The following is a 22,635-nucleotide window of genomic DNA, read 5'->3' on the forward strand; positions in this document are numbered from 1 at the left end:
TGCTATTTTGTCACCTTTAACATTTAATTGCTTCATGGAATTAAAGCAGGCACTCTAGATGGGACAAATTAGGTATCACCTGAATGAGGTTTGAGGTCTATAACTTAGAGGTACAGATGCAGAGCCAAAAGCAAGTGAATCACTCATCCACCCTCGAGTTGAGGGAGCTCACTCCTAGGGATTATGTGATGGGCCCTGTGGCCCACTAGAAATGTGCAGTAAAGCCAAGCAATAAGCCCGCCATGTCCCTTCTCATTCTCCTGCTCTGGTCCAGCAGCATTAGTATGTTTGGTGAGATGAGACTGGAACTCCCATGGGCCTCATGCCAGTGCCACATGTGAGCCCAGCCACATCTGCTCTCCAGGCCATCCCCAGCATCAACTGACTAACCTTGGGGATACACAGCAGCACACCAGGCATGTGCGCACCTACGCACCGACAACATAGGGCTTCACATACATGTAAATATCAGTCCTGGCTTCACCCCCCAGCAAGCTTGGCATTCACAGTACCTACTCTGAGGTTCCAGGATGCCATGCAGCCATAACCTACAACTGCCCAATGCCTCAGTAGATGTGCCGCCAGCTGTGGGCAGCTCCAACAACAGTCACTGAAGCAGAGTAGGACAGAATGAAGAAGACTCAAGGAGTAATGAGGGTGATTACAGCTGTGACTGAGTGCCTTCCTGCTTCTTCTAGTCACTGCATAGCCTGGAGCTGTCCTGTACCATGGAGCTCCATTTCTGTCCCAGGATACCACTCCTCCCTCAGTCTGGAAAACCCACCCTCCTCACTCTGGCTGGTTCCTGGTTCTCCTATGCATTTTCTTCCCTGGCTCTGCTGCTCAGTAGCCTGGGAATCTTACCTCTGTTGCTGCATATGCTGACCTGTTGCTGCATACTGTGACCTTCTGTGAACAAAGGACAGGTTTTATTTACCCCAGAGCCTGGTGCAAAGGAGATGCCAACAGCCATTGGATGGATGGATGGATGGATGGATGGATGGATGGATGGATGGATGGATGGAATGGATGAGTGGGTGGGTGGGTGGGTGGATGGGTGGACTCATAGATAAACAAGCAGATGGACAGGTAGATGATTAAATGAACAGATGGATGAAAAAGTTGATGTATAGATAGAAGGACAAATGGGTAAATAGCTAATCGATGGACTTACAGTTGGGTAGACAGACAAACAGATAAATGGATAATGGACAAGTGTGAATAGACACATGGCTGTACTATGAGCAGACAAGCAAGTAGATAGGAGGGCTGACAGACAAGTGGATGGATGGAAAATAGACCAACTGTTCACACATTCGTCCTCCTTCCCTCTATGCAAAGTGTCCATTAACTGTCTATGGCTGAAACCTTGGCCCTCACCTGGTCCAGCCTGTGAAGTGCTGGGGTTCTGCAGCTGTGGGCTTCTGCCTAATATCTCCATGCTGACCTGGTGGTTTTGTAGGTGAAGAGTTTGGTTTTGCTTAAATAAAAATCTCCTCTCCACCTATCTAATTCTATGTCCCCCCTCAAACAGTCAAATAAAGTAAAAACAGAATAAAAAAGAAAACACACACACAAATACACAAAAACCCAAACCCATAAAAACATAAAGCCAGAAACTATAATATACAATTTAAAGGCCAGTAAAATTTTTTAAAAATGCCCAAACAAAGCAATCTGAGACCAAAACAAACAAACAAAAACCTACAAAAATACCATTGAGTTTGTTCTGTGTTGGCCATCTACTGCTGGTCATGAGGCCTAGCCATAATGTGGTTTATATGCTCTGTAAGACTCCATTGGAGAAAACTAATTTTTTGCTTTACAAATAGTTGTCAGGTGGAGATGACTTCTTGGTTAGGGATAGGAGCTCTTCCCCTTCTCCATATTGGGACTTGTCTCATTTGGACCTGTACAGGCCCTGTGCATGCTGCCACAGTCTCTGTGGGTTCATGTGTGCATCAGTCCTGTCGTGTCTAGAAGACACTTCCCTTGGTGTTCTCTATCCTCTCTGGCTCTTTCCACCTCTTCTCTGCATGGCTCCCTGAGCCCTGAGGGGAAGGGTTTAGTGAAGACATCCTGTTTAGGACTGAGTGTTCCAAAGTCTCTCACTCTCTGCACATTGTGCTGGGGTGTTCTAATGCTCTGAGGCCCTCCATTTCTATGAGACAAGTTCCTTCTTCCTCCTATGGGGCTTATTCCCATCTAATAATAAAAAAGTCCCTTCTTCAATGAGCCTCAGCTTGTTTTGTTAGCTAGATGCTGTGTTGCTCAAACAAGCAACTTCCTTATCCTCTGATGGCATGGTCTTCTCTCTAGTGAACCCACACGAACCTGATGTAGCTCTTAACATACCTTCTGAAATTTGGTGACTCAGAAAACTCAGTGCTGCACTCAGTCCAGGGCTTGGAGAGAGCCTGTACTGGAGGCCAACATTGCATCTGCAGTATTGAGCTATGGTCAGCATGCAGAGAGAGTGAAAAAGAGTCCCTGTGGAGGACAGTTGGCACTGCTCACCATGCTGTGTCCCTAAGCAAGCCAATTGTCCATCTACCATCCAGGTTGTACTACCCATCAGGCATGGGGAGATTGAGAGGGATGACTTATGTAGAACCTGGTACCAGCATCTCATTCATACACAACCATCAAATGTGAAGTCTTCATTCCTCTTGGATCAGCAAAAGGGACACTCTCCATACTGTTCCCAAAGCAAGCTCAGAGGCCAGAGTTCACTCTGATTTGTGTCTACAGAGTAGACAATGGCTGCATGTGTGTTGTAGTCCTTGTATATACCGCTGTCAGCCTGGCGCTCTGAGATTTTCCCACCATCAGGTCTTCAAATGCTACATTCAGTTGAGTCAGAGCTCTGAAGTTGGACCAGCACCTCAGTCTCATTCTCAGACAGTCAGGTGGTAACAGAGGGTCAGTCTGGCTGCTCATTTTCTGCACATAGTGTATCTCTCATTTTATAGACGGGCCAGTGGTCTTGCTGAAGTCTGCAAACACAGTACAGTTCCCTGAACACTTGGCTCAACAAGTGTCTTGGTTTCCTTTCCTGTTGCTATGAAAAAACACCCTGAAAAAGGCAACTTAAGGCAGAAAGTGTTTACTTAGCTCACAGTTCCAAGTTACAGCCCATTATTGGGGAAAATTAATGCAGCAGGAACTTTAAACATTACATCCACAGCTTAGAGCAGAGAGCGGTGAATTAATGTATTCATACTAGTGCTGATCTCGCCTTCTCATACAGTTCACTGCTCAGGGGATGCTGTCTCCCATAGTAGGCAGATTTCCCCACCTCAGTTACCATAAACAAGACACACACAGACACATACACACTCACACAGACACACACAGAGACACACTCACACACAGAGAGACACATACACACACACTCACACAGAGACACACAGAGTGACACAAACAAACACAGAGACACATGAACACTTACACACACAGAGAGACACATACACACACTCACACACTCTCTCACACACGCAGATCTGCTGGTCTAGATAATAGGTCATTCCCTGATGACATTTGATTGTGTCTCTTTGACACAGGTAACCAACCAGCCTCACTCCAAGCAGATCCTATTTCCTCACTTGATTTGTTCTTGTTTATGCCAGTTTTAGCTTTTCCTCTCCTGGTTTGGAATAAGTTTAATAATGAAGTCAGGAATTCCAAATGTGATGGCTGGCTTGGGGACTGACTTCTCGGGTGTTGAAGAGTAGGTGTCCCTGCTACTTTTCTATTTACCTTTCGGGCCCACTTTCCTCATCTTGAGAAGTGTGTATAGGTAGCAATAGCCGGTAGCTCTCTGGTCCGATTCTGTAGGGCCCAAGAAGTCGTGCAGCCTTCCTTCCCCTGTCCAGTTCACGGTTTCCCTTAGTTCCTGCTGCAGTTTCTGTTGAGTGAGCCCTGCTTTGTGCACACAACCCCCCTCTGTTGACATGAGGGCTGAGTCCGTAGCTTGCAGGACACTGATCTTTCTGGGTGGGAGTTCACTACCTCTTCAGTCTTCCTTTCTTCCAAAAGCTTCTGCACTTGCAGGATGGGAAAGCCAGGCATTTCCCAATTCTTTTTTGTTTAACAATTCTATTGACCTGCTTCTCTCCTCCCACTGTTATGACGAGCAGTGAGGAGCAACCTGCTGTTCGCCCTCCTCTTCACTTAGAAACCTCCTCAGCTAAACAGCAATGTCATCAAAGCAAGTGCTGCCTCGCATGGAACAGACCGCAAACCCAATTCGGTCAAGTTCTTTGTCACCTTACAACAAAGACCACCTTCTCTCTGCACTTGTCATTCCTTTCCAGTCTCTGTGTGAGACCTGAGCAGAATGGCTTTCTTTGGCTGTCATTTTCTTCCCATTGTCTTCTTGGTGTTCCAGGAACATGCCCCTGCTGCTGTCCTCCCCTGCCCATAAGCACCTATCCCACACTGTTCCTGGCAGCTACCAGCCTCTGCTATCCAGTTCCAAAGCCACTTCATACCCTTGGATAGCTCTCCTAGCAGCTCTTACCTTTTGCCTCCTCTTCTCCCTTGGTTGCTTTGGATGGTTGCTTTGGTCATTGGTGGTCATGGTGACAGTGATTCCCTTCTCACTGCTCTGGGGGCTGGCCATCTATAATCCAGACAGCATACTGCTGGTTCTGTGGAGGGGAGGAGGGAGGAGAGGAGAGAGGGGAGCTGTTCTGCCTGAGACTTTCTCACATGCCCTCAGCTGTGGGAGAGGCCTCTTTTTACAGACAGACTAGTCCCATCCACAAGGGCTCTGCTGACCACCTCCTGATACTGTACTTGCATACACAAGCCAGTCACTCAATAGACAGAAGCAGGGGGACCCCCAGAAAGTTCAAGGTCATCCTGATTTACATACTGAGTGGAGGCCATCCAGGCTATGCAGCAAGACTCTAGCTCAAAAAAAACCAACCAAGTTAAAAAGCCAGGTAGTGGTGGTGCACGCCTTTAATCCCAGTACTTGGAAGGCAGAGGCAGGAGGATCTCTCTTGAGTTCGAGACCATCCTGATCTGCAAGAGCTAGTTCCAGGACAGGCTCCAAAGCAACAGAGAAACCCTGTCTCGGGGGGAAAAAAACCCCACAAAACAAAACAACAAACAAAAACAAACAAACAAACAAAACCAAAAAACCAAGCAAGCAAGCAAAGGAAAATACTTCAGTGTATAACTTTGAAGGAAAGCAAACTCTCATTCCATGACATATGCAGAATTGTAGGGTTTGAATGTCTAGTCTGGGTATATGTCTGTCTGTCTTTGTGACAGTGAGATAGAGAAACATGCCAACTCAGACATTTAGGTTCAGGTGGGGATGGCAAGGGCATCTCAATGCTTGGATGATCATTGTTGATGGCCAGAAGCTGTAGCATGGCTTCAGTGAGGGTGATTAGGATGAATCCTGGGAGCAGATGAGAGGAGTAGAGAGCAGAGGTCTTTGGTGCTGCTCTCAGGCCTTCCTTCTGTCCTGCTGTCCTTCCAGCTGGTCAGAAGCCTCTGGTGAGTGACATATGCTAGATTCTGTACCCTGTAGAATGGAAATCCGTCCTAATAGGCCCCCAGACAGCCAAGCCCAGTGTGCAGATGTACATCACTCCTGACCTGGCCGGCTGGCAGTACATGGGTGTGAAGCTCACCCCTGTGCGGTCGGCTGGAGACAGTACTGCTGCTTTGAATGTGAGGTCTCAGAATGCAAACTGGAGAAACCTCAGCTAATATGGCCTACCCAGAGCTCCTCCAGGCTGGACAGTGCTTGATCCTGGAAGTAGCCCCATTTCTGTTTTAAAAGCGGGAGCACTTTTCGAGGCAGGGGTTGCTCTGAGGAGCTCCCTGGAGTAATCTCTGTAGACATCAGACACAGGACTAGGGAAAGCAGAGCCCTGGGCTCCATCCCATGCTGACACTTTCCTGCTCCTCTCCTACCCTGTGGCAGAGGCCTGTGGCAGCAAGTCTGTGTACGACGGCCCTGAGCAGGAGGAATACTCGACGTTCATCATTGATGACCCCCAGGAGACCTACAAGACACTGAAGCAGGTCATCGCTGGGGTGGGGACCCTCGAACAGGAGCACGCACAGTACAGGAGGGACAAGTTCAAGAAGACGAGATACGGGAGCCAGTGAGTGCTAGGGAAAGGGGCCTCCAGATCATGGGAGTTGATGTAGAGATCTGGACCCTCAGTGAACACCCACCTCATGTGGAGGGTCCTGGGGATCCATGGAGTTCAGTGGCCTGGCTTTAGCTTCGCCTGCTGTCTCTTTTAGAGCAGGTGTCCAGCTCTGTTTCCTGGTGTGCAGGGAGGCAGCACCTTCCCATTCACCTCAGCAATGGCTTGGGCGCAGCCCCATTACACATGCCCTTTGCCATCTTCCCAGGCCACTGAGGGCTCTGGGGACAGGGTCACTAACTTGTCCCTGGTTGAGGGGTGTAGAGGTGGAGGACTTAAGCCAGATGGAGACATCCAGCCTATCCCACTCTGGCCATGTAGGTCAAGCTCTATAGATGGAGAGTGGGAGAAGATCCAGTTCAGGTCCACAAAGGCTCAGACAGCTCCTGAACTGTACTCAGCAAGTTGTGTGGCACTACCTCCATCCAGGGACTGCTCAGGGACTTCTCTGGAAGTGCCCATGGCATAGCTCTTAATGGGTGGGTGACCCACAGGGAGCCCAGAAGCCTACACGCCCTCCCTGTGTCAATACCCTTCCTCCAGGGAAAGCTATAACAATGCTCAGGGGTAGTTTCAGGGCCCAATCCCATTTGCACTGGGGCCCTTGGAGGTGGCCATGGCCCATGTCCTGACTCCCCCAGGTGTTCACGGGACTAAATGTCAGCATCTGTTGGCCCTGGTGTCAGACATATCTGTGCTGACCCCCATCATCCTACCAGATGCCTTCGAACACACCTGTGGTGGTGCCCACATTTACCTTTTGGAGACATTGCTGTTGGTATTAAACATGCGTGCCAACCTCACAGTCTGAGGCACACAGGCTGAGGACAGTGAGAGGCGTGATTCCATTTCTCATGGAGGGAGATGAGGTGTGCACTCACCATGGAGCAACAGTCACCAGGCACCCTCAATGCCCCAGGCTCTGTCCCAGCATAGAGCATCCCCCGAACATGAGAGGACAGAACCATGGCCTCCCACAGCACGCACCATATACATGTGCGCATGCTTCAAGTGCTGCATGCTCTGTGCAGGACACATATGTGCACACAACCCACATATGTCCACACTAAGCATGTGCATACATCTATGTGCATCTGCCACATGTGGTTAGAGTGCCCAGCCCACATGTATGTGTGTATAGTATGCCTGTTTAAATGTACTCTATGTAAGCACCCATGACATCTACACATGTACAGCATGTGGAATATGCCATGCACAGGAGAAGCCACACTCACACACTCACAGCGAGTGCTTCCTTGGGGTCAGCACTGGCTGTTTGTGGATCTGAACTTTCCATATTTTTTATGGTGTGTGTGTGTGTGTGTGTGTGTGTGTGTGTGTGTGTGTGTGTGTGTGTGTGTGTGTGTGTGTGACAAATGCAAGCACAGTGGGTGTCGGCAGTGGAGCCTTACTTTCTCCTCTCTGCTCCCTCTCCAGGGAGCACCCTATTGGAGACAAGAGCTTCCAGAACTACATCAGGCAACAGTCTGAGATTTCCACCCATTCCATTTAAAGTCATGGCATCTCCCTGAATGTGCTGTTGAGCCACACCAGGAAACCCACAACTTTTAAAAGCAGATGAAAGAAGAAGTCAGAACACATACATGGGGAGGAACCATGTTCACCAGTTCCCACAGGTCCTACCAAGCTGGTGGCGCCACTGCGAGCCAAGCATGCTCTTCCCCAGCAGGAACTGTTGCCTAGGCTGTGCACTTTCCTTGGCTGCCAGCACAGGTGGTCTGAGCCGTTCTGGAATGTATGATCATTTGTCTTTTTTTTACTACTTTGGTTTTATGGGGACCCAGGGGTCTGTTAAATATTATGGAAGTGTAGACTGTGTCTAAATCCGTTCCTCATGGCCCAATCTCTCTTCGCAGAGGCACGGCTGGTTCATTCATGGCTATGTGCACCTTCTGTAGTGTACACTGTCTCTTGTTCTTTGCCTGCTGACCTCTGTGGCTCTGCATCCATGTAGCAGTCTGGCCCTAGCCCTAGAAATCCTACTTAATCCTTGTTGCTCTATTTGATCCCTATTTGGGATGTTAGAAGTAGCATTTTCTGGGCAGCCAGCAGGCAGCCAGTCTTCCTCCTTAGCTTGTGTTGGTTTGTTCCTAGCTAAAGAGTCATTTTGTGGCTGGGATGGGCAGGACAGCACAGGAAGCCTTTGATCTTTGGGGACATGGAGAGGGAGGGCTGTGGGACCAGTCTTCACTAGGTGGCCATCAACCCACAGTTTGGGCACATGTCTAGAGACCAGGTAAGTTTTAAAACTAGAATCCACATGCTTGCTACCCTGGTGGAAGTTTGGGAAAGATTTTTAAAATGTGCATTTTTCAAGCTGTTTTTCTTAAAGTTTTTAAAGGACTGTTTTTAATAGCATTTTGATATAAGGCAGTTTGGAACGTCAACACCTATATGCATTAAAGGGGATGGCACAGGGAAACCCTAAGGGAACAGTATTTGTTTTCTCACAAAGCCAAAGGGTCCTGAGGGACAGAGACCTGGGCTGGGGGCTGCATCACCAGCAATAAAGGCCAAACATGCTGTTTCACATGCCTGTGTCTCTGTGGGCCCAACAGGCTACACATGGCAATGTTGATCAGGTTGGGAGGGTCCCGAAACAGACAAGACAGATCGCATCAGCTTGACCCCACCGTGCCTCTGGAGCCTCGTCCCACACACACAGCATCTCCACAGACTGACAGAGAGGCACTCTGTGGGTGGATGTTGCTGAAGGACACAACCATGCATCCCGGTGCCGCATTTCTCTTTGTCCTCGTTGGGAAGTTCACTATTCATCTAGAAGATATGATAACAGCCTTGGTTGTCACAGAAATGGAGGATAAAAAAAAATGACTTTGGACACAGCGATTAGGCTGCACTGAGCTTGTTCTTAACGTGGATTTGTAACTTAATGTTTCTGTTTATAAGATACTAACGATTTGCAATGTATTTTATCGGGCGATTAAAACAGATGTTTTATTCTTTCTGAGGAGTGGTTTGGATTTCCAGAGGGGCCTCGCATGAAGGGAACAGTGTACAAGAGGTTCCCTACAGGGAGGGTGGCAGATAAAGGTAGATAGCATCCCTATCGGACCAGACAGGTGGTGTCTCTGGTGACAGGTGGCATTTCTGATAGGATATGATGTCTCTGACATATGGTGTCCCTTATGACTCTGTGAGAGCCTGGCTTTTTGGTACCCTCAAAAAGGGTATGGTGTTAGGCACTGCTGGTAGGTCCTATGTAGTTGAAGACAGAGGAGGAGGGGACAGATTCCTCCCATGTCTTCAAGGACATGGTGGCCTGAGGTCATAGCAGTGTGTGGAACAGACAAGCAGATGCTGGGGGGGGGCACCTCTCCTGGAGACCTAGAGAATGAAGTGGGCACAACATGGAGGCCCCTCTCTAGAACCGAGGGACACCACTGTGGCACCTAACCCCCTTATCCCTCTCCTGTCTGTTTGACTCTCACTTCTTTTTCTTTAATTCCATTGGGATTCTGAACCATTATAAGAAAAGCCCGGAGTTTGGCTTTGAGAGAACTGAGTTAGACATTACTCTGGGGACTTTCTGGGGTCAAGAACTTAGGCCAAAAGGCTTCCCAGGTCAGGGTGAGACTGTCAGGGGTTGCTGGTCAGCCTCCTCTGGCCACAGAAGAGTGTGGAGTAGAGCAAGGAAGGCCCAAAGTCCCTCCATAGCTCTGCTCCTTGGCCTCTTGTCTGCCAGTGAACTCCTAGGAACAAGTGGGGAGTGTCTGCTGCCCTGGCCACATGCATTTTTCAGCCTGGACCAGCTGGAAGCAAAGTATCCGTAAAGAATTGGGCAATACCAAGACAAATGACTCATCTCATATTCCAGCATGCCTAATCAGAACTCGGCTCAAACTGGAACATGTCTATCTAGGGCCCAGTTCATACTTGGTTATGCCTTGTCAGGGCTCAGCTCATACTGGAACATGTCTAACTAGAACTCAGCTCACATTGAGGAAAGCCCAGTTAAGACTCAGTTTACTCTGGTGTATGCCTAGCTAGGGCCCAGCTTACACTCCAGCATGCCTAGTTAGGATTCAGCTCATTGGGGTGGGGAGCAGGTTCACCATTGATCATGTCAGTTAAATGTCAACCCAGGGATACCTAGTGGACCAGGAATAGACCAGTCCCTATACGGAGGATATACAGAAAATGAAACACCAGAGTACACAGGGGCCCAAAGCCCCTCCATACTCTGATGGAGACCTCAGTCATGTCTGTATGCTTTTCTTCCAGGCCTGTTAGTCACTGTAGAAGGCAGTCACCATGAACAACCTCCAGACTTCCATCTTGAGCTCCAACCATCAAAGCATCTGGAGTGGGGTAGGGTTGCCACCAACGCTGGGGATGCTAGGTCTCTACACTGGTCACTGGATCGGGTGACCTGCAGCATCCCATATGTGAGATGCTGGGATGGGAGAAAGGGATGTCTGTGAGGAGAGACCTGCCTGCATGGTTGAACTGGCTGTCAGGAGCTGTATGCTCTGAGGTCACTTGAAAAGCCGGTGGCTGCAGATAGAAACCTCAGTGAACATCTTCCATGTAGCAAGAAGAGGGGAGCTTTGTCTGCCCTGAGGGTGGAATGAGGGACTTTCCATGCAGACCTCGTTGACTCAGCCCTTGCTGTCCTCCCTCTTTGACCCCACACAAAGCCATTCATACCACTCTTCTCCATCCAGCTAGCAGAAAAAGTTATTTTGTTACTTCTGGCTTCATTCTTTATGGGGCCTTGTCTTAGTTTGCTTCCATTACTGTGATAAACACCATGGCCAAGAACAACTTGGGGAGGAAAGGAATTGGGTTTATACATCCTGATCACACCCAATCACTGGGAAGGCAGGGCATTATCCTGACCACAGTCAATCACTGGGAAGGCAGAGCAGAACCAATCATTGGGAGAGCAGGGCATAATCCTGATTATAGCCAGTCACTGGGAAGGCAGGGCAGAACCAATCATTGGGAAGGCAGGGCAGAACCAATCATTGGGAGGGCAGGGCAGAACCAATCATTGGGAAGGCAGGGAAGAAACTCAAGACCAGGACCCTCTGAAGAAAGCTGCTGAGTGGGGACTGCATGGAAGAGAAGGATTTGCCAATCCCTTTGTAGCCCAGACAATGTGAGTCCTAGACATCAGACACTAAGCTGTTTAATTTTGGTTTTGCTTAGTATGAATTGTGACTTCCCTGGTTCTTCCCTCTTGGAATAAGAAAATACCTAAGTTATTTACTTTACACAAGCCCACAGTTGAGCGTTTGTGTTTTTAAAGAGATGTTGCATTTTTTGAAGAGAACTTAAACTTTTAGATTGTTGGAATTATTAAAAGACTGTGGTATATTTAAAAGCTAAACCGTGTTTTGTGTTGTGATGTTAATATTAGCATGACATCTTGGGGAGAAACAACAAAGTTTATGGTTTGATATGACGTGATTGTGTGTCAAGTTGACAAAAACTAACCAGCGCAGGTCCCGTGACAGGAGAATAAATTCTTATAAATTTCTTTCTGATGAATTTACCTTGAGCCAATTTAATTCTCAGGCCCCTCCCCCATCCTCCCATCATCGTAGCTATAGATAGATGGCTGTGTAATTGAACAGTGAACCAGGGATCTTCTGTTAGGCTGTGTTAGGTCAAGCTGTGCCCCCAGCATCATATGCAGATGACCTAACACCAGAAACTCAGGTGTGACTGTGCTTGAGAAGGAGGTCTTAGAAAGTTATGGAACTGAAATAGGGTCACTAGCATGAATCTAAGTTCCTAGAAAGAATGACACCTTATGTTGAACATCTGCAAAGCTGATTAATTGATAAGAACCTCAGTGATTGTGGAGAGGTTGGAATGTTTATCTTCGGCTATATTTAGCCACCTTGCCTACCCCATGTCTGACCTAACAAGTACAACCCTTTGGAACCCATTCACAAAACTCTAGTTTCCCCAACCAAAAGGCTATGGATGCCACCAGAGAATAGTCAAGACCTAGAACTGAGAGTTCCTGTGTTTTTTAGCCATCTTTGATATTTCCACCAATGTACTTGAAAAGTGCCTTTATTTATGACTTTCTTTGTCCTGCTAAAAACTTCCGGAAGCTGAAGATAGCTTGGTGTGAAAGAGCACATCTTGCTCTTAGAGTTCAGTTCCCACTCAAATTAGATGGGTCACAACTGCCTGTAACTCCAGCTCCAGGGGGCCCAACACTTTCTTCTGGACAATACCAGACCTGCACTCATGTGTGCACATGCCACACACATAGATACAGATACACACACACACACACACACACACACACACACACACACACACACACACACACACACACTTTAAAAGAAAAACTTTTTAACTGTTACCATGTTGGGGCATGGAGTTGGGGCACCATTAATGTCACTTGTATTTAGCTCCAGAATAAACTTTTATCCCCTTTGAGGGGATAGTTGTATGTGATGTTGACAGTAGGGGGAGCCCCAATCCAGTGTGCTTGGTGTCTTCATAGCAGAGATGAAAACACAGATTGGGGGACAACCTCTTGAAGATGACATTTGTAGACCTTGAGAGGAGCTACAAGGAGCCACCCCTTCCTCTCCTTGATCTTACCCTCTAGTCTTCAATTGGAAGACATTTTTCCAATTGAAGCCACACAGGCTGTGGTCCTGTATAGGCAGATGTTTATGTCAGTGTAATTTAAATCACCAAAATGTCTTCCATCAAGCCCTCCTCTCAGTTGTGAGCTCTGAGCCAGTGGCCTGGATGTAGATCTGATCACACTGTCCCAGGGCCCTTCATTTTCCTGACTTTGCTTCCCACCATCCTCATCTCTCAAGAAAAAGAAAGATTCTCCAATGGAAGAAAGCAGGGAGTCAGGAACACACATTTGTGAAGCATTGTCTTCCGGAAGGTGAAGAATCTGGAAGTACAGGAAAGCAGCGGACCAGAAGCCATGCAAAAAACCTGCAGGGATCTCTGGGACAGTCCTCAACAACATTCAGCTTTAACCTGTGATGTCACAGCAGCACCATAGCAACGGGGACTGAGCATACTCTGGACCACTTTGCTGGAGGAGAGATAGGGAGAGAGGTTAGCAGAGATGCCTTTGGTCTGAGGCTGCACTGGTGGCTCCCCTTTCCCTCTGGGTCAGGATGGAAAAGGATCCCACCACTCACAGGAGGCACCGGCCTGGTCCTGGAGCCCTGCCCTCAGGAGTAGTCCCTGGATACCTCAAGGTAGCCAGTGAGGGGGCTGAACTCCAGAGGAGCAGGAGTGTGGGTGGCTTGCACCAGAAGGGCGATCCACCGGTCTGCATCAGGAAGCTACTACGCAAGGAGCTAGGTAGGGGTGGCCCTCTCCTGGTGGGCTGGGAGGGCCGGCCAGACCTGGCCCAACCTCAAGAAAGTAGAATTCTTGGACATCTGAACATGGACAATTTGCACATCATGCAAGGCACATTTCCTATAAGGAGAAGTAGCGGGCTTCTAACTCCAGAACTGCACCGAGGAATGGAAAGCCTATCTTTCTCTTGACTGTTCTTTGCTAAGTGCACTTCACAGGAAGAATTGGGGCTAGAAGATTCTCCTAATAGTTGGCATCTTCTAAAACACAGGTGCATGTATGTGTGTGTGCTCAGGTGGGGCTGACAGATCTTCCTCTATGGTTTTTTATGTGTGTGGGTGTTTTGCCAGCATGTATGCCTGTGCACACCATGTACATGCAGCGCTGTGGAGACCAGAAGAGAGCACTGAATCCCCTGGAATTGGAATTAGAGTTATGAGCCCCCATGTGAGTGCTGGGAATCGAACCCTGGACCTCTAGAAGAGCAGCCAGTGCTTTTAATAGCATTGCTCCTTCTAGTCCACTTTTAAATCCTTCTGGGGTTATTTAAATCAGCAGGAGGCCTGACATCGAGCTCTTCTCCTCTCTCATTCAGACCCTTTGGACTCTTATCTGAGACTGAGACGGGACTGAAACCTGCCTAGAACTGCTAAGGCCTGATCTACCATGCAAAGCTTTTGTAAACACACACACACACACACACACACACACACACACACACACACACACACACACACAGCAAGGTCTCAATCTCCTGCTTCTCTCTGTTGACTGCAGGCAACAGAGGAACAAGCATGAGGTCCTCTGAGAAGGGGGACACATGACAGGCCAAGGGCAGGTGTGTTGAGAACAGGAGTGGACAGGCTTCCCTATGGGAAGGAGGCAGCTTGGAAGCACCTAGCATCTCTATGAAGGACAGCACTGGGGTGGGGGACTGGAATGGATGGAAAGAGAAGAGGACTGATTGGTGAGGAAGTGTCTCCTGCACTGGCATCAACTAGCCTGGACGCTAACCCCAAGGAAAGGGTTAGCCAGTTCTGTTAGGAACCATCCAGAACACGGCAGCCCCAGCCCAGTCTCTAGGCTTGGGTTTTTTGTTTGTTTGTTTGTTTTTTTACCAGAAGTCTTCTTTAACATTGTGGGATTCAGATATGTCACTGTGGGGATCACATAACACCGGGCATCATGCTGAGGTCTGGCCCCCATGGCAGCACTGGAGGAAGAGTCCAGAACGAGGCCTCGATGTAGTCATCTGTGCATGACTCTTCCCATTTGATGCTGCCAGATCCCTGGAAGCTGAGGGGAGGAAGTTACATGCAGGAGGAGTATGTCAGAGGAAAGCTCACAGACCAACTAATGTCTCCTGAGATCACTTGGCATGGTTGCCTACAGTCATTGCCCTGAAGCTAGGGAATGCATGTTTCATGGCTACTCGTTAGGGTCCCCTCAGCCTTGAGCACTTTCAAGGTACCTCTTGCCCCACGGGATAGATGATAATTAAGATCACCTTAGTGATGGCCCTCAGACTTAGGAGGCATCAGTGGCCAGGATATTCCTGAACAAGCCACCCCATCTCCATCGAGTGGGCATCTTATGAGGGTCCCTTTTCCTTGTCGTCCTGCTCTGCCACTCCAGCAATCTGTGCTGGGATGAGGAAGATTTGGGGACCATAGGTGTGTTCCAGGAGGCCATGGATGCCCAGCCTGGGTCACAGAAGCAGAATAATAGAGCAAAGGGTGGGCTTTTACAGCTATTCATGAAGTAGGCTCAGAGCTCTTGCCTGGGCATGGAAGGTGCTTAGGCTAGGAAGAAAATGGAAGTGTTGTTGGAGCATGGCCAAAGAAACAGATGAGGAAGGGAATTCTTTTTAGCCATGGCTGTTGAACCTCAGGCTGGCCTGGTGCCTGCCCTGAGAGGTGTGCCAGGTACGACAGTGAACCAGTGAGGTAGGGAACTATGAGGAAGCCTAGGTTCAGGAGCTGTCATACCTTGGAATGCTCATTTACTAACCAACTGCCCTTGTCCTCAGACTCTGAGGACCAAGGTAAAGATCCACGAAGTGACACCAATGATACCACCTGGTAAGTGGAAGACACTTTCTTCTGAAATGTGAGGACTGAGGTAGTGGGGGGCAGGGATGGAACCCTCCCTCAGGGTTAGGACTTGGGAAGAGTCCTTTTGGTAGGGGTTGGTTGGGATGGCTGAAGATCCTTTTTAACCCCTCTGACTCATCATAAAAACAGAACCCACCGTAGTGTATCTCAGGACTCTTCCCAGGCAGTCCTTCTGGCTGGTCCTTGTCTGGCATCCAGCATGCTTGGTTGAAGTACCTTACAAATATCTCCATGTGCCTCTCCCAGAAAGGAATCTCCCCTCACCCTGTCTCATGTCAATGGGGCCCATTGAGGTGTCTTTGCTGAGCAGGGAGGCCATATAACCATTTAGCCTCACTATTGGTCAGACAGAACAGGCTGTCTGGCCACCTAACACAGAGCCATCATCCCTTTGCCCTTCGTATCATCATGCCTTCCTAGGGCTTAAAAGTCACTAAACCCAAAGGCTTTTTTCACATCCTAAAGTTTATTCACTGTGGACCAGGCACAGGCTAGGCTGCCTATTTACAGATGACTTCCTATGAGCCAAAACCAGTGGAAGGTGCTAGATCAGAAAATACTGTGTTGGGAGGGATGCTGGTGGCTCAGCAGCAGCTGAAGGTGCCATTGGTTGGTAGCACTAGGGACCAATATGTCACATAGGCCTGTAGCAACTGTCTAGCCTCAGAAAAAGGACAGGATGGAGCTTGGAAGGTCTTTGGGTGATGCAACCCAAAACATGTCAAAAGCCAGTTGCTATCCAAGTCTTACCTCTGGCAATGGTGAGGACATACCTGTGTTTCCCCTAGTCACACTTGACAGGGTACATGGGGTAGGGGAGCCACTAAAATAGGCTTGAGTGTCAGACACAGAACAGTCCACTGATCCCCACAACCCTAAGGTCTCTACCTGAAGGGAGTGGAGCTGATGTCTCCAGACAAGATGAGTTGTTAAGGGATATTGGGGAGCCTTCCTTTTTGTCTCAAAAGGGTCCAAAGGTTCACCCCAGTCCCAGCCATAGAGGAGGAGACAAAAAGACAGCAACTGACTCCTGTTATTCCAAACTGCTTTTTCAACGCCTCCCCTATCCACTTATCTCCAGTCAGGTGAGCCTAGAGGAAGACAGAAAGAAAAAGAGCCAGGATGAGCCCGGAAAAGTGGACCAAACATGTGGGAAATTGGAGCCAGAGAAGAGCAACTCAGAGGCCAGCGCCTCAGAACAGGATGGTGCCCAAAAAGGAAGACACACCTCAGTGGCCGAGGTCAGGCTGGCCTCGGGCAGCTCTTCTCGTTCTGTCCTCCTGCCTGGTGTCCCCTGTACTAACTAATTGGTATATTCTTTGACTTATAGGAGCAAGAGCCAGAATCCATGAAGCTGAATAACCTTCTAGAAAAACAGGCAAGCACTTCTTATTTAAGCCACAGGAATTAAGATGTGCAAGTCTGTCCGTGTGCAATTCCCAGTGGGCTAGGTAGACTTGGAGTCCTTAAAGCCATCTGAGCAGGTGCTGCACTGTTCAAACGGTCTAGAAGGGGGTTCAGGGATCAAGCTCTGGGCCTCTTTGCCTGATCCTGCAGCATCCTGCCCTCACTGGCCAAACAATGAAGCCACTAAAGGTGTGGCTCTTGAGATTTCCCTTTGCGATTGAACTTAACCTAGAACAATCCCCACCTCCAAAGCCCCCCACCCAGGTGTGCTGACCAAAGGTACACCTGACCTTGGTCACTGAGGTACATCTGTGCAAGCATCATACTGAATTAAGAATTTCACAGTGACCTTCATGGAGGAAGAAAGCTTTATTGTCCTCCCCAAACCATGTTATTGGGAATGGTTACAATGGGACACATTTTCACCAGGACTTAATAGCATGTAGTCCTTGGTAAAGTTCTGGGCCAGCCAAAGTGTCAAACAGAGACCTAGTTGGCATTCTCTGAGCTGGCCCACCTTATAGAATAGATCTCGTTTTAGTGAACTTGGCTCTAGGCAAATGTGTGAAGGTGAGCCACATGCTCCCAGTAGATTAGAGCTTGGCAGGGATCCCCAGATCTCCACAGTGCCTTGTCACCTGAAGGCCATATCACCCTAAGTGGAGGATGAAGAAACTCTTAGGATCTCAAGAATATGTTTCCACTTAGTAGGAATGGGTCAGAAGGGCACGTGCCTCCTCTCTGGCCCAGAGCTAACCTTCCAGACACTGCTGTCTGTGCTGCCATGGGGCCTCCAAACTTCTCAGGGGCCCTCTGCCATCATCAGAACCTGGTGGTACCACCCAGACTAGATGTCTACGAGACAGAACCTTGCAGTTCCTTCCAGGCTCACTCATAAATTATTGCTTCCATTCGTAGAAACCGTCTGTGTTTGTGGAGATCGACCTGGGAGACCATACTGAGGAGGAGGTACAGCAAAAACCCTCCAGACCAGAGTCCAAACACTGTGTGGGGGGCACATAACAGACACATGAAGGGGGAGGTAGAGACCCAAGGCCAGAAGTTCCAGGGACCCTCCATGGTGCTAGTGTTAAAGACAGACTGTGGGAGCAGAAGGAAAACACCTGTGTCCCCTCCCTCAGCACAAACCTGGGTCCTTGGGTACCCAGAGCTTATGAGGGAACCTCAGAAGGAGGCTGAGAAAATGGGTGATACATGGCTTTGTCAAGAACTTTGTCAAAATATTCATGAACCTCTTGTGTTCGAGTTGTTCCCATCATGGAATGGAAACCACATAGCCGCATCTCAAGGATGTTTCCTAAAGCTCCCAAAACAGTGACCTTGGTATTAAGTGTCACCATTATTCACAACCTGTTATCGTCACCATCTCCCACAGGACCACCACCCAGTATCACTGCCATCATTACCATCAACATTATCACAATGGTAACAACCATTGCTGCTGTGGTTACCACTATCACATTCATATTTTTACCCTCGATATCATTGTCACCACCATTGTCACATCACCATCAGTGTCCCCAAGATCATCACCAGTATCACTGCCATCATTATCAATATCACCACCACATAATCACCATCGTTGTCGTCATCACCATCACCATCGCCATCCATAAAACGATGAGATTTTTCTCAGCGACTCAATGACGTAGTTATTTAGCATCTCCCTCCAGTTCTCTGCTGTAATGAGCAGATGTCTTTTTGGATGACTCCTGAAGTTCTCGGTTGACAAGTTTAAGGAGTACCTGAGGGTTGGCTACTTTTCAGATTACACCTGTTATACCTTTAGCTTCTGAATCACACTGTATGGTAAAGACTGGTTATTCATGGGGCTCCAAGTTCTAAGAAATGTCAGCCAATAGCACAAGTAGACCAAGGGGGCAGTTCTCTCCATCTGTAGCCCAGGAGCCATGGAGGCTCATACAAGAAACCAGAGACCCTTGTTGGGCATTCCCACTCAACAGAGTACTGTCTGGAATGAGGACATTCAGGGCCACAGTGGACTGGCTTTCTCTGTCCCTATCTGTTCCTTGGGTGGATCCCATAGGTTGTTCTGCCATCTCCCACAGGTAGTCACCTGTGCCGTGAGAGAAGAGAAGAGGCCCCCACTGGATACAGGGGACTTGTCAGAGGATGAGTGAGTATTGCTTAGGGGATAACTTAGATGGGGATGCTTATCAGAGGGCCACAGACCCCCATGGTGGCAGCACTGTCCTCCTGCCATTCCTTCACCTCTGAGCCATGCATAAGCCAAGTGATTATTCAGATCAGAGGGGCCAAGGAACAAGCAACAATATGTTAAATGTTCTCAGAGCATGGAACCAATTTACCAGGTGCCACATCTCACTCACTCCACCACCAAACCACATCTCCTCATCCCATCAGCCAGCAAAGTGACCAAGAAGCAGAAGGTAAAGATACGGTGTCAGGGTCTCCAGTTGGAGTTTAGCTACAGAGAGTAGTTTGGGAAGGCCCTGCATACATGGATGCCATCAGGGTGAGCTAGCCTCTCATAGCTGGGTTTAGCCCTTCAGGGTTTTGTATGCTAAACCTAAGACCCATGCCCCTGGGTGGACAAGCAAAGCCTCAAGGCTTCCTGAGGTTCAGAAGCATGAGCCACAAAGGAGGGTATCAGGATCCAGGCAGACACTTGCCTCTGGCCCGTGGATCTAGTTTACTTCATTTCTGACAATACAGGGAAATACAGAGAACACGATATCAGTTATTAAACTCCTATCCCCTCAGGATAGGGGTCTTTGTTAGTATTTTGGCTTATTTACTATTTACTTTCAAGATAAAATTTACCTATTGGATTTGTAAAACTGGCATGTGGTCTTCAAGGAACTCACACCATTTGGAGTAGCACAGAAAAAAGGGGAGTTTTAGAATTACCCCTAAGCCTACCTTATAGACCCAGGACTCTGCTAGGCTGCACGACCCTTGATGTCACACTCAGACATAAGGTGAGTTTGTGTGGGGTGGTGGGTGCCCTCTGGATCATAATCCACCCACAGGCACTGCTCCTTGATCACACTCCACTTAGCTCTCTATTTGGTGGGCAGTTGGAGAATTATTGTCACGGTGACTGCCACCTTTGCTTCAAGCTTCTCTCTTGGGGGAAGGAATTCAGTGACATTCTGTTCATCCTCACCGGGACATTCTGACTGCCCTCCATGTGACCAGGCCATGACAGGTGACCATATCAAGTTTTACCAAGCTATCAGGGACTTCTGTCACACTCCCTAGTCCAGACTTGACAGAGGCGAGTCTTTTCAAAATGATTCCTTTTCTCACTGGCTCTTGGATGGATTTAACCACAGGCAAAGGGCTGGTTGGCTTTACTCTTTATCATGAGAGATAGACAGTTAAATCTGTTGTCTGGGTCTGGGCTTCAATTCCTAATGCTCACTACCCTAGGTAGGGTAGGTGGCAACATAGCCCTGAGAGCTGCAGTAAGTTGGTACAGACAAGGGTCTTCCATGTAACCTGATCAGGACAGGGGACACTCTGCACCTCTCACCTTGGTAATTTCCAATGTTAGCCCAGGACCCCGCCCCCCCCCCGTGGGTCAACCATGCACAACAGCCCCATTGCTTCCCACTTGGGTAACTTTGGTCATGAACTGGGAGGTTGCCTCCACTGTACAGTGGGAGCCACCACATCCTATGAGAAGAGCATACATGAAGGTTACCTTTCTCTACCTCCAGGCTTTGCTGCCTGAAGGGAGACTAGGTTCAACGTGTCTCTTGTATTTCAAGAGTCCCTCTAGCCAGAATAAGAGACCTGGGTACCTGAAGGGCAAGACTAAGCAGTGAGCTTTGGAATCTGGTCTGGAAGAGAGATGAGCTGGCTGGGGGAGAGCCCTGCTTTCCCAGGTGTCTGTGGAGTGGGAGCAGTGGGGTTTGAGAGAGTGGGGTGGGGGCTGCGGTCCAGGAGGCTGGTATGTTACAGGGCAGGGGGTTCACTCTTACTCCCTCGTGTTCTTGGCGTCCAGAACAAGGACCAGCTGGATGTGCTGCATCCCGTATTCCACGAAGAAGAAGGTGAAGGAAACTGCCAATGCATTGGAGAAGGTACTCAAGCCCGGGAGGGCAGTGAAGGATGGGACACTGAGCAGCTAGGAACACAGACATGGTGTGCTCACTCCAGAGCCCCTCTGACCAGTTCCCCCGGGTTTCCATTTCCATCTCACAAGGTTAGCCATCTTTGGGAGAAAGATGGTGATGCTATGATGTAAAGACTCCCTAGTCTGCTATAGCCTGAGAATGCCCAGGGAGGGGTCATAAACACCACCCAGGTGTGCAACCTGGCCACCAGAAACATGAAGATAAGGTGTTTGTAGATCATGTTCTTCCTCCATGGGATGTGGACAGAGGCACAAAGATGGCTATGTCTTCCATAGCCACCTGTCAGTAATGGTGGGTGATGCAGCCCAGAAACATTTAGAGTCTGGAATTTACTTTCTGGGGAGGCCATTGTCCTGGTAGAGAGAGCAGGAAGACCCACCCATTAATTTCTATTTAGAACCTAGCTGAAAAGGCAAGCCTTCCCCATTGCAAGCAAATGGGCTCAGATAGTCCTCCCAGTGGGTCTATATAGTAAAGCGAGTCAATCCTTTGGGCCTGCTATGTGGTCCCATTCTCCAGCTGCCACTAGAAAGGTACACAGAGAAGCTGGGAGGTGGTGGTGCATGCCTTTAATTCCAGTACTTGGGAAGCAGAGGCAGGCAGATCTCTGTGAGTTTGAGGCCAGCCTGATCTACAAAGCTACACAGAGAAACCCTGTCTTAAAAAACCAAACAAAAAACAAACAAAAGAAAGAAAGGTATGCAGAGACACTCAGGATAAACAGCTAGCTGGCACCTTTGCCATGGTGGAAAGAAGAGGCCCCAGTCATGGATCCTTACCACAGGGGGCTCTTACCACAGAGCAGGCATCAGCGTGGGTCTGTCTACCTGTCCATCCATTGTTGCATTCTGTCCACATGTCATGGGTGATAAAGACACTTAACCACTCACTGCAGGGTCTTTCTTGTTCCTGCTTCAGGTGGCCAGAGGCTGCTGAAGGACCCCTATCTTTACGATCCAGCACAGCCACTGGCTCCTCAGCTCCAAGTGATGCTGGAATTCAGGGATGCTGACAGCCTAGTTTCTAGGGTTCCACCTCCCTCTGCCTTGTGGTTCCCAGGAGCCCCAGTGACTCAGACCCCAGGGATCCCATCTTCCTCGGGCCTCATCTTCCCAACCAGGCACTGACTGACACAGGCTTGGCTTTATTAAAAGCATTAGTCGTCTCAGGACAGGACCCCTCTGACTCAGCCACTAGTAGAACTCTCTGGGAACTAAGGGAAGATAGTCCAGGCCTGGAACAGCTTCATGATCCCCACTCCATGGGCAGGGCCAGAGTGACAGCAGCCAATGGAGACCCAAGGCAGGGACCCTCCTTCAACCCAAGACCAATCACAGGTAAGGCAGAAAATGGCAGTGAACTCATTGCCTCCCAGTGGGTGGTCACAGCAGAGGGAGGGTACATGGACCTCTACTCAGGTCAGGGGTAAACTGTGTTACA

The 22,635-nt window shown here is 48.9% G+C and overlaps 2 protein-coding genes across 3 annotated transcripts in view; both read left to right on the forward strand.

Annotated features, from left to right (window-relative positions):
- Rasa3 (RAS p21 protein activator 3) overlaps nucleotides 1-9,168 on the forward strand; it is a 106,808-nt gene extending 97,640 nt beyond the window's left edge. For both annotated transcript variants that reach the window (XM_027387799.2, XM_035452358.1), the window contains 2 exons: nucleotides 5,948-6,131; nucleotides 7,617-9,168. In XM_027387799.2, the coding sequence (XP_027243600.1) occupies nucleotides 5,948-6,131; nucleotides 7,617-7,692 (260 nt within the window). In that variant the 3' untranslated portion in view covers nucleotides 7,693-9,168. The remainder of the gene's footprint in view (nucleotides 1-5,947; nucleotides 6,132-7,616) is intronic.
- Nucleotides 9,169-12,541: 3,373 nt separating this feature from the next.
- Nucleotides 12,542-21,441, forward strand: CUNH13orf46 (chromosome unknown C13orf46 homolog). The gene is made up of 7 exons (XM_027387800.2): nucleotides 12,542-13,526; nucleotides 15,556-15,607; nucleotides 16,722-16,881; nucleotides 16,971-17,018; nucleotides 17,966-18,016; nucleotides 19,138-19,205; nucleotides 21,063-21,441. The coding sequence occupies exons 1-7, from the start codon at nucleotides 13,337-13,339 to the stop codon at nucleotides 21,187-21,189; spliced, it is 696 nt and encodes a 231-aa protein (XP_027243601.1). The 5' UTR covers nucleotides 12,542-13,336; the 3' UTR covers nucleotides 21,190-21,441.
- Nucleotides 21,442-22,635: the final 1,194 nt, after the last annotated feature.

The sequence above is a fragment of the Cricetulus griseus genome (assembly GCF_003668045.3).
Source record: "Cricetulus griseus strain 17A/GY chromosome 1 unlocalized genomic scaffold, alternate assembly CriGri-PICRH-1.0 chr1_1, whole genome shotgun sequence".
Taxonomy (NCBI): domain Eukaryota; kingdom Metazoa; phylum Chordata; class Mammalia; order Rodentia; family Cricetidae; genus Cricetulus; species Cricetulus griseus.